The 11876-nt window shown below is 42.0% G+C and overlaps 1 protein-coding gene across 1 annotated transcript; it reads left to right on the top strand.

Annotated features, from left to right (window-relative positions):
* Positions 1 to 1570: 1570 nt before the first annotated feature.
* On the top strand, positions 1571 to 11559 carry LOC120731568 (transmembrane protein 88). Its single transcript, XM_040028644.1, has 3 exons — positions 1571 to 1789; positions 2991 to 3285; positions 10090 to 11559. The coding sequence occupies exons 2-3, from the start codon at positions 2992 to 2994 to the stop codon at positions 10315 to 10317; spliced, it is 522 nt and encodes a 173-aa protein (XP_039884578.1). The 5' UTR covers positions 1571 to 1789; position 2991; the 3' UTR covers positions 10318 to 11559.
* Positions 11560 to 11876: the final 317 nt, after the last annotated feature.

Genomic DNA, 11876 nt, shown 5'->3' with positions numbered 1-11876 from the left:
AGCATGAAAACTGACGTATCTGTGGTCTAAATATATCTTTTAATTATGCTGTTTTAAGCTTACAAATATAGTAAACACATATATTTGTGTAAACACTCAGACAATTTATTAGGTATAGCTTGCTAGTGCCGTGCTGACCTCTCTTTTGTCTTCAGAGCTGCTTTAGTTCCTCATGGCACAGATTCATGAGTACAGGGAACTCAGTAACATGCTGACCAAACCAGGTCAACATGTTACTGAGTTTTGCGATATGGTGCATTATCCTGCTGGAAGCAGTGACTGGAAGATGGGTACACTGTGGTTATAAAAGTGTGGACATGGTCAGGAACAAAACTTAGGTAGGCTGTGTTAGTACTAAGGGACCCAAAGTGTGCCAAAAAATACCCACGAACATCATTATACCCCCACCAGACTGAACAATGATAAAAGCCAGGAGGGATCCATGCTTTCATGCTGTTAACTCTAAATCCTGACCCTACAATCCGAGTGTTGCAGCAGAAATTGAGGCTCATCATATGATCACAGAATTTGGTGAGCCTGTGTGAATTGTAACCTCAGTCTTCTGCTGTTGTAGCCCATCAGCTTGAAGGTTTGACATGTTGTGCATTCAGAGTTGCTCTTGTGCTCACCTTGGTTGTAATAAGCTGTTATTTGAGTTACCGTTGCAGTCTCATCATTCTCTTCCGACCTCTGGCATCAACATGAGATTTTATGTGGGTGAAAATCTCATCTTTGTTATTTGTCATTTTGATGGTCAGCTTGGACCTAAGCAGGTCGTCTTAACCATGTCTACATGCCCAAATGCCCTGAGTTGTTGCATTGTGATTGACTGATTGGATATTTGTGTTAATAGGCTGTTAAATACATTGTACCTCATGAAGTGTCCCGTCAGTGTATGTGTTCGCCATTTATGGAGGTTTTCTAATTTGTAACTAATGGCTTAAGTAACGGCTTTGTATGTGAGATATGCAATTTTTTCATAGTTTCTATCCTGAAAAATAAAAACTCAAGTAAAGTACATATATCTAAAAATTCTACTTGAGTACAGTAACAAAGTAGTACTCTGTTACTTCCCACCTCTGATCTTAAGGTAAACTCAAACTGTTCAGTATCTGCGCTTTGCCTCTTAGGAGTATTTCGAGATGTAAAGAAATGATCGCTCAGCCTTTGGTAAGTAAAGCTTATAAACATCAAACATCACTAAATGTTTTGGATCAAATTTTCTGCATCAACAGTGCATCGCTGAGACAAATGTAAATCACAAAGCAGATGAAAAGAGAACGATTTTCCACAAACTGGCAACTAAGTATGAACAACTAATGTTTAAATAGTAGATGACGTTTTTAGGTGAAACTTTATAGAGAAAATGTAGCAACAGCGGTGACGTGTAACCATAACACCATCCTCCTCCTCCTCTGTGGCCCTCCCTGTTCACTTTACTTTGTCGTTGATAAAGAGGTCTTGTGAGACACTGCCCCTCCCCCACCACTATACAAACACTTAGGAAAAATAGTCCAAGCTGTCAAGCAATCGCGTGAGCGCGCACTTTAACATTGGAGAGCGCGCTCCGGAGTCGCTCGCTTCCGCGGGCGCACAGAGGATCCCGAGAGCGCAGCAGCATCACTTGAGCAACGCAGGGTCCGACTCACAGGTGCTCCTCTGCCGCTGCTCTGCTCTTGAACTGGCACCTGCCGTTATATTTGCTCGGAAACTAAAAGTTCAGAGTCGATTGCTGGGAGAGAATTTTCTCAAACACACAGGGATTACCGCGGTTTACAGCTACATCAAGGTAAGAAAAAATAATTCTGCTTGTTTAGTGCGTGTGATTAGAAGAAAAACCAGTGCGAAGCTAAAATAAAAAATAAAAAATAAAAAAGATTTTAGTGGAGTCAATAAAACTGACCTAGAGGGAGCAGAACATACCAGTGGCTGACAAATTAAAGGAAAACTGAAAGTCTTGGTAAGGTGTTGGGTCATGAGAACTGCTGCGGTGCACATTAGCATTGATTGGTAGAGGAAGCATGGACACCATATTATCCAAAACACCAAAAGATGTGTTTTGGATAATATGGTGTCCATGCTTCCTCTACCAACACCGGCTTACAAATCTGTCCAGAGTCACCCATATCGGTTCATTTGTATTGAGATGTGGTGACTGTAAGGTCACATGGGTCAAATCATTTTCTTACTCATCAAACCAGTCAGTGAGCCCTAGTGCCCTGTGAATGAGGGACATTTTCCTCCTGGAGGAGACCACTCCCATCAGGATTAAAGTGTGTAATCATTTAAACGTTGGTACAGAGGGATACAAGTAGACAAAAACAATTTGCATCCACAGCAAAACAGACTCTGTTTAAGGGTCTTTTATTTTCCTTTAATTTGCCACCTACATGGATGTCCATATGTGGTTTGTGCCTCTAGCTCAGCAGCAGGTCGTTTAAGCTTTAAGGATTCAGTCATTCAAGTAAAAAAAGAAATGTATTTCTTTTTGGCTTTAGTGACAAAGACGTGATCGAAGAGATCGACCAGACGAGTGACGGGAAGATACTGAAAAAGTGTGGATACAGTATGTGTGTGTAGGTGAAGTCAATATAGGCTTTAAGTTCCCATTTCCATGGTCTGATGGGTTATTGGCTGGTTGAATGGAAAAGGAAAAGGAGGCAATTCAGGGACAGAGCTCTGTTTGCACCTCAATTATTTAATTTAAGTTTCAAAATTCAGCGGGCATGCATATATAATTACAGCATCCAGCCTGGAGAGGATACTTTAGCTACGTATGGTTGTTTGAGTCAACATAATAGTGGTGATAAATAAAAAGAAATGGACTGGTTAAAACATGCAGATATTGTCCATGAATGTAAAATAGGCTCAGTTTAAATAGCCACAGTAATGATGTGCAAGATTTTTTTTTTAAAAAGGACTCCTGCAGCACAGCGTCATTCTGTAGCTCATAAAGTAAAACATTAACTCGATCAGATGCTGTCTCACAGGATGTGTGGTATGGACGTGGACCTGGACGACGGCGGTTCTGCCGAGGAGGAGAAAGAGGAAGATTTCTGGATCGGAGAGGGTGTGAAGATGCTTCCCCCGCCTGTGGCTCACAGCGGGGGCAGCGCTTGGGGCAGCCGTAGGGGCAGGTGTGGCTGCGTGGCCTGCGGGGCGGCTCTCATCCTCTGGAACCTGTGCGTGGTCTTAGCCAGCGCTCTGCTCCTGGCTGTGGTCTTCTCTGTGGTGCTCCTGCCTGCAGGGCTGCTGCTGTATGCTGGTTTCCTCTGCCACTCCAGGGTAAGCTGTAAAAATCTGTAGCAGAGAGTGCAATTTATCACCACATGTTAGATTGCAAAGTCTTATCTGAGTTAGTCATGCCTGCGGATGAAATTTCAGAGAATACTTAGCAAAAGTTGATAGAGACACAGGGCCAAAAGGGTTAAAACTATAACGTTGGACACAGGATGCTGTTTAGTGGTGTTGGGAATCACAATGGGCCCCATCGGGCAGCACTTTAACAACGCAAGATAATGGAAATTTAGATAGCCAAGTTATGCACTGATTTTTTTATTTTTACACCCCTTCAACACAGATTATGTCCCCCAACAGTCCTTTTATATTGTAAGAGTTTCCTCTCTCTCTCTATCTTGCCAAGTAGACTGAGGGAACCATCTGTCACAATGCAAACACACACACACATGCACACACACACTAAACAAACTGGAACAACTGCTTCTGTATAACTTGTACACTGTCCTGATTTACTGGACACAGACGCAGGCACAGTAAACAGTCTGCTTTCTGTAACTGTATGTTTGGAAGAGTTCATTCATTTTCAAGGGGACTTGTTATGCTCATTTCCAGCTCCATGTTTCTATTCTCGGGCTCTATCAGACCTTGCATAATCCTTGTTTATCTGGTACAGGACATTAGGGCAGTCCCGTCAGTCTATCCTCTGTCTAAAATAAGCTGTTTTAGCTCAATTTCTCCATCCTCTAAGCTGACTTTCTTCTGACCAGTCTACCTCATGAACAAAAGGTTTGCACAGAGCTGGTAGCCTTAGATGACATCACACAGAGCCAAGAGTAGAAAAAACCCCAAGCTTCTGTTTCACAGGGATCAGTTGTTCATACGCTGGCGTCTTTATTGGCCATGTTTAATAGAATAGAATAGAATAGAATAGAATAGAATAGAATTCAACTTTATTGTCATTGCACATGCACAGGTACAGGGCAACGAAATGCAGTTTGCATCCATCCAGAAGTGCTTTAGTGATATAGATATATTACAATATATATTAGCAATAATATAGATATGTAAGTATATTACAGAAATGGGTCTATTATGGTATGTTATAATGTACACGGTATGAAGTATGTTGTGAATATTCTATAACTATAAGTATGTACAGGCTGTAGTGAGTACAAGCTATGTACAGGATATGGACAGGATATAAATATGAAAAACTATACAGAATATGAAATAAATAACTTTACAGAATCTGAGATATACAGCTATACAGAAATGGGAACTATGCAAGTTGTAAACAGTTGTAGGATTAAAGATTATCGAATGTACAGAATGATTATTTACACAGAGCTATACAGTAGTGCAGTTAAGATAAGTGAGGGTGTGGATAATTTCTACAGAGGCTATATAAAGTGCTAGTGGTTGTGAGTGGTGGTTCAGTCCATGTTATTATTGTGTGTTTGAGGGTACAGTTGTCCATTGTGTGTGTGTGTGTGTATGTTCAGTTCATGAGTTTAACGTGGGTCAGATGTCAGGAGGCAGAGTTCAGGAGTCTGACAGCTGTGGGGAAGAAGCTGTTCCGGTACCTGATGGTCTTAGTCGGGAGGCTCCTGTGGCGCCTCCCAGAGGGCAGGAGGGTGAAGAGTCCATGTGATGGGTGACTGGGGTCTTTGATGATTTTCCCAGCCCTTTTCAGACACCACTTCCTGTAGATGTCTTTTATGGCAGGAAGTGGTGCTCCGGCGATGCGTTGGGCAGTTTTCACGACCCTCTGCAACGCCTTCCGGTCCGAGGCAGAGCAGTTCCCGTACCAGACTGTTATACAGTTGGTCAGGATGCTCTCGATGGTGCAGCGATAGAAGTTCACCAGGATGTCTGAGGACAGGTGGTTCTTCCTCAGAGTCCTCAAGAAGAAGAGGCGCTGGTGAGCTAATCTGAGTGTCCACAGCACTAATGGTACATATATGACAGACAATAAGGAGAGCCTTTATTTTAACATGTTTATAATTTGGAAGAAACATGCTTACGTGCAGAGATGCAATTATAATATTTTCTGTAGCAAGTAGAATTTAGCAACTAAAGAGGCATTTCCCTTGAGAGACCTTTGAGTCAAAACAGACACCTGATAATTAATCTACAGTGGATTTATTAAGTCATGGCTCCAGATAAATGGTGACGTTGCTCCATTTCTATTAGCTGAATTGATAAGCTGCTGTTTATTAAGTGACAACATTAGTGTTGCGTTTGTTACTTACATTATATCGCCAAATGTATTCCCTCATCTGCCTTCACACGCGTATGAACTTGAATGACATCCAATTCTTAATCCATAAGGTTTAATTTGATGTTGTGCCTTTGCAACTCTAATAGCATCAAACTTTTCCCGGTATGCCTTCCACAGGTTTAGGAGTGTTTATGGGAATTTTTGATTTTTCTTCCAGAAGTACATTTGTGGTGTCGGACACAGTTGTTGGACGAGAAGGCCTGGCTCGCAGAGGTGTTCTGTCAGGCTGAGGTCAGGACTCTGTGCAGGCTAGTCAAGTTCTTCCACACTAAACTCGCTCATCCATGTCTTTCTGCACTGGTGCTCAGTCATGTTGGAACAGGAACTGGATATGAAATTGTACAAAATGTCTTGGATTGCTGAAGCTTTAACAGTTCCTGTCGCTGGAACTAAGGGGCCGACCCCAACTCCTAAAAAACAACCCCACACCATAATCCCTCCTCCACCAAACTTTACACTTGGCACAATACTCTCAGACAAGTACTGTTCCCCATGGAACCAACAAACTCAGACTGACAGATGAAGAAATGTGATTTGTCACTCCAGAGGACACGTCTCCACTGCTCTAGAGTCCAGTGACGGTGTGCTTTAAACCACTGCGTCTGATGCAGCTGCTCGGCCATGGAAACCCATTTAATGAAGTTCTCTACACACTCTTCTTGAGCTGATCTGAAGGCCACATGAAGTTTGTAGGTCTCGGCACACTATGCACCTCAGCATCCGCTGACCATGCTCTGTGATTTTACATGACCTACCACTTCATGGCTGAGTTGCCATCATTCCCAATCGCTTCCACTTTGTTATAGCAACACTAACAGCTGACTATGGAGTATTTAGTAGTGTGGAAACTTTACAGCTGGACTTGTTGCACAGGCAGCGTCTTATCACAGCACCACGCTGGAATTCACTGAGCTCCTGAGACCGACCCATTCTTTCACAAATGTTTGTAGAAGCAGACTGCATGCCTAGGCGCTTGATTTTACACACATGTGACCATGAAAGTGATTGTAACACCTAAATTTAATGATTTGGATGGATGAGTGAATACTTTTGGCAATATCATGTTTGTCTGGTGCCTCCACGTTTATAATGCAGGCATAAGAGGCTAGTACTTATCTAAGTGTACAAATGTATTTGGTTAAAAATACATATTTTGTTTGTATTTATGAAGTGAAAAGAAGATAAAAACAGACCCTGCAAAACAAACATTTCAGGCACACATTTACTTGTAAAGGCTTAGCGCTCCATTAGTGCTCAGGGCTTTAATTTACTTCCTGGTATTTGCAAAGCAGGTCAAGAATTACTAAGAGTTATCAGAGACTCTGACTCTTCAAACCCTGCAGTAACATCTGACAAGCGCTTCTGAAGTAAAACTGACAGAGGAGCTAGAAATGACTACTACAAAGCAGCATAGAAACTTCTTTGAAGGCAGGCACAGAAGTCATGCCAACACTTTGAAAAGCAAGAAATGGACGTCTGATGGACGAAAAGATAAACATGAGGGACTGACACAGGCCTCGTGGTGCACCTTTCCATTGGGGAGGGTTGATGTGCACGCAGGGTTAGCATAGGAGAGTCAGCAGAAGAAAAATTGTAACCTGTAAAGCACCTAAAGAAACACAAACAAGTCTGAGTCATTTCAGAGTTAAAACTGAGGTTTTCAGGTTATGGAGAAAAAAACAGGAGATGCAGCTTTTGGAGCATCTTGTTCAAATAGGCGAGTAAATATTCTGCTTCGAGGTTGTGCTGCACCAACGCAAACAAGCCTTTTTGAGAGAAATATCACAAAATTCATCCTGCAGCCAATCAAGGAAGAAAAACCTAAGTGTAAAGAGGGTTACTTCTCCGAAAGGATGATGATCCAAAATGGAACAATGCACGACTTCATGAAACATCAACTAAAGTGTTAAGAGTGGCCCTGGACTTCCATGGACCTGACCATCGTTGAAAATCTCCGGGGAGAAAAAAAGGGATCTGCAAGAGGAGTGGGTGAAAATCCCTGCACAGAGAGCCTCTGTTACCTGGCTGTAATATTTGGCACAGTCTATTATTTTGTCCTATTTCTTTTTAATTAAATAAAACAATTAAGCTAAAATAAGTGTTTGAATCTGTTGCTGCAGGGTTGTATGTACTTCTTTTCATTAAACAACCAACAAGATATTTGCCCAGGGCTGCCCAAACATTTGCATACAAGTCTAAGAGTCAGTTCACAAATCATTTGAGAGAAGGAATCTGCTCTGCCACTGAGTCTTCTTTAACTTCTCTGGAAGTTTAGGCAAGTAAGCCCATGCCATTTGTAAACAATAGGAGGATTATCTGTCATTAAGGTTGGCTCTGGAACCTGGAGAAGGCAAACAGTCAGCCTTCAGGCCAAGTCTTCTTGGCAGCATTTTCTACATGTGTACCTCACACCTTCCCTTCAGAGGTGTTCAGACATATTCTCTGGGTTTGCACAGCAAAACAAACACGGTAACTTGAGTTTGAATGTTGGAGTTTGTCAGCATTTCTGACAGGTGCGGCTCTTCTTGTGTGAGATACACGAAATGCAGTTAAATCAGTAAAGAGCAGTGGACCTGGGCATCGTACCAAGTCAGGCAGGACAGAGCTACAGTTCGGTCCTTAGCTTACCCGATAGGTCATAAAATCAAAGCCCGGCTGAAGACCCTAGTTGTCTCAGTTAGGAGTGATTTGTGCACAGCCATGTAGGGCACTGCACATGAATTAAAAACATGCAACAAGGGGACACAGAACGAAAATATAATCACGATTAGGCCAGAGTGAATGTCAGAACAGGCCAAGCAATTACAGACAATGTCAGTCAGACTTCTTCCTTTTGTGGCAGCAGAGCACGAAGCGAGGGAAGACAAGACAGTCTGATTTGGTGCCAGCACCAGCTGTGCACAGACACACTGTCAGCACGACAAGGAAGGAAATGTACTCAGTGAAAACATCACTTTACACTTCGCAGAGGGGTGTGTGCGTTTGCAGGTGTGTATTAAACACCGTTGTTGCTACGATGCATTTAGAAAAAACAACTTTTAGCTTAGAATCAGAATCACTTGTGCAAAAGAAATAGAAACAATAGTAAAATGAGAGTGACTCTTTACATTTAATATGCCTTAACATGCGATTTAGTCATGAAAGTGTCTCCGCTTGCATTTTTCTAACAGATTTGTGTGAGATAAGTATGTGATGTACACTCACTGGACACTTTATTTCAGCTTGCTAATACTGGGTTGGACCCCCTTTTGCCTGAATAATAATAATAATCGTTGATGAATGTAATTCTTGGGGGTATCAATTCAACAAGGTGCTGGAAATGTTCCTCAGATATTTTGCTCCATGTCAACATGATAGCATCACACAGTTGCTGCAGAGTTGTTGGCTGTATAACCATGATGTTAATCTCCCCACCACATCACAGAGGTGCCCTGTGCTTCTTTGCAAAACCTCTCAAGCTCCAATCAGGCTGGATGGGTGTGAATTTCAGATCTCTTGACTAAAGTTCAGTTGAGTTCAAACCTAGGCTGTGAGCCACTCCTTTGTTATCTTGGCCGTGTGCTTAGGATCGTTGTCCTGTTGGAAGATACATTTTTGCCCCATCCAAGGTCCAGAGCTCTTTGAAGCAGGTTATCATTAAGGATGTTCATCTTTCCATCCACCCTGACTAGTTTCCCACTTCGTGTACTCACACTGTACTCTTCCCCACACCCATGCCTTGATACAATCTTGTTTATGGGCCTACAGACCATTCCTTGAACTTCATGCCTTGGTTGGTGCTCTGACGCGCACTGTCAGCTATGGGACCTTATATAGGCAGGTGTGTGTCTTTCCAAATCATGTCCAATCACCTGACTTTACCTGTGAAAAGGCTGTGAATATTTATAAAAATGTACGTGTTATATTTTTACTTTTTCTTTGTAGTACATTTCCAAGAATTTTTCATTTTGTGTTTGTGTGTCAAAATGTGAGGTGAAAAATGAATTAAATCCATTTTGAAAAAGGCTGTAACACAACAAAAATGTGGAACACATGAAGTGCTGTATGTTTTAAGAAGAAAAACAGTGACATTTACTTTCTTTTCAACTTGAAAAACCATTTAGTAAAAAGTGGTCATCAGATGTGTCTGAATTGTAAGCTCTTGTAACAATGTCACTGCGTCCTCACACAGGTGTGAGTTTCAGCTGCTAGCTTTGCTTTTTTAGCTTTGTCTCTCTGCTTTTTGCAAGCCTCTGACTTTTACTATCTGACCACCTGCTGTCCTCCCCCCTCCTCTCGCTTGCAGGTGACTGACAGCTCCGAGGTTTACTGACAGCACTGAGCACACTCTTCTCTTGCAGAGAGAAAGAGCGAGGCAGGGAGAAACTCTGTCACGCCCCACTGCCCACACAGTCCCACTACTGCACCCTCAGCACACATCCAAACACGCCTCATATTTAATGAATACAAATCCTGCCTATTTGCTTTTTCACAGATGAGATGGAGCTCCTGCTGAAGCCAAAGTGCTCATCACATGTTTTGGAGCACCTCTGTCTCATCTACTCTCCCTCCTGTGTTTGTCCTTGCAGGTCCTTGATGCACCCTCTGCCATCTGCCATTATCTCGATGACAACAGCTGCTCTGCCCTCATCATCCTGGGCTTTGTGATGATGTCTCCGCTCGTGATCGTGGCGGCGGCAGTCTTCTGCGGGCTGCTCCGAAAGTTTCGACTCCTGCTTTTCATTCAGCCAATCAAGCGCGCCTGGTACAGAGGGAGGCTGCTGGACTGGGCGGGCAGCATCCACGCCTGGGTTTGATCACAACAGAGAAGGTGGCGCTGAGGGTCACAGTGATTGGAAAGATTGATTTGTGCAAGACGAACCTGAGGGTTACAGATGTTTTGCAAAAATAGAAACATCATTATAGTCGATAAGACAGTCATACAGCTAATACTTACTTTGTCAATGGTTGTAAAAACGTTTGACATTTTTAGAAATATTCGAGTCCTCTTTTCTCCAGTTAGTTTTGGTGAGAAGATCAATATCACCCTCATGTCTGTGTGGTGACATTGAAGCTGCAAAGACCAGATAATTAACTTAGAATGGGATAAAGACTGAAAACTTAGATTCAGGGTGAAACCCAAAACACATACATTAATATAAACCATCTAAAAAGATATTCCAGAGCTTTAGAGGTGACAGTAGGAAGATTAAATTAGCCTTTCCAGCTAGATGTTGCTGGGATTTGTGCTTATCAAACAGCCATCTGCCTTCAGCCTCCTCTTTGAGAGTGCAGTCACCTCTCACTGATCTCTCAGACAGAATACAAAAGTGTAGCTTCTAAAATGTCAAACTGTTCTTTCAAGACCAAGACCTGTGTTATTGTGTCACATATTTCTTTTTATTCATTTGGCTACTCGTGGCCCATTTTGGGTAATTTTGTGAATTGTTTTTTTGTTTAGTTTTTTTGAAAATGACCCTAGATGAGGGTTTGTTGGGTTTGTGTGGCTTTTACACAGAAACAGACCAGTTTTCTTAGATATGTAGTGCCATCTTACAAGAATCTTAAAGCAAAACACATTACGGGCTCATTATTGAAGTAAACCAGATGCATATTAGAACAGACGAGAAAAAAAACATGCAAACTTCTTGGAGAGTGAAGGATACCTGCAGGGTATTCACACAAGCTTTAACAGCTCCTTGTTGGTTTATTTTGAGGACACATCAAACACCAGTTTAACTATGATTTTGTACAAAAACTCATATTGTTGTGATTTTGTATTGCCTGTTTGCGAACTACATGGATGTGTTTAAATGTGAGACCTTCTCAGAAGGTTGTATTTGTGGTTGCACTTGAGAACTCTCTAAATAAGAAAAACAGTTTTTCCAAGCATGCGATTAAAGCCCCGTCCACACAGGGAACAATTTGTTCGTTTCACTCCCGGCTTTGTCTCTGACTAGCGGACACTACCGGACATTCCAGGTTGCCTAGGTTACCCTCTAATGTACAGTGTTGTGCAAAAGTCTTGGCCCACCCTTCATTTCTTTATGTTTTGCTTCCAAAAAGCCAAACTTGATAGTAATTTTTAAAAAAGTTTTCTTGAACATCAGTTTTGTTGTTGTTTTTTTGTTTTTCCCCCCACTCATTTTCAGTTGAAGCTATAAAAATGCCAAAGATATCAAAGTTTGAAGGCATTTTTGCACCAACAAGGTAATACCCAAAGTGCTATTAGCTAAAGATTTGGCATATCTAGGAAATAGGAAAACTGCAGCAAAGACCTGACACAGGACCTGAGTGATGCATCTATCCCTTCAGTTGATCCATCTACTGTTCATTCAAGATAATTCATTCAAATCATCAGTATATAGAGAGGAGT

This window comes from Simochromis diagramma, unplaced genomic scaffold, assembly GCF_900408965.1.
Source record: "Simochromis diagramma unplaced genomic scaffold, fSimDia1.1 OVJJ01000483.1, whole genome shotgun sequence".
NCBI classification, from domain to species: Eukaryota; Metazoa; Chordata; class Actinopteri; order Cichliformes; family Cichlidae; genus Simochromis; species Simochromis diagramma.
This window is presented reverse-complemented; position numbering and strand designations above follow the sequence as displayed.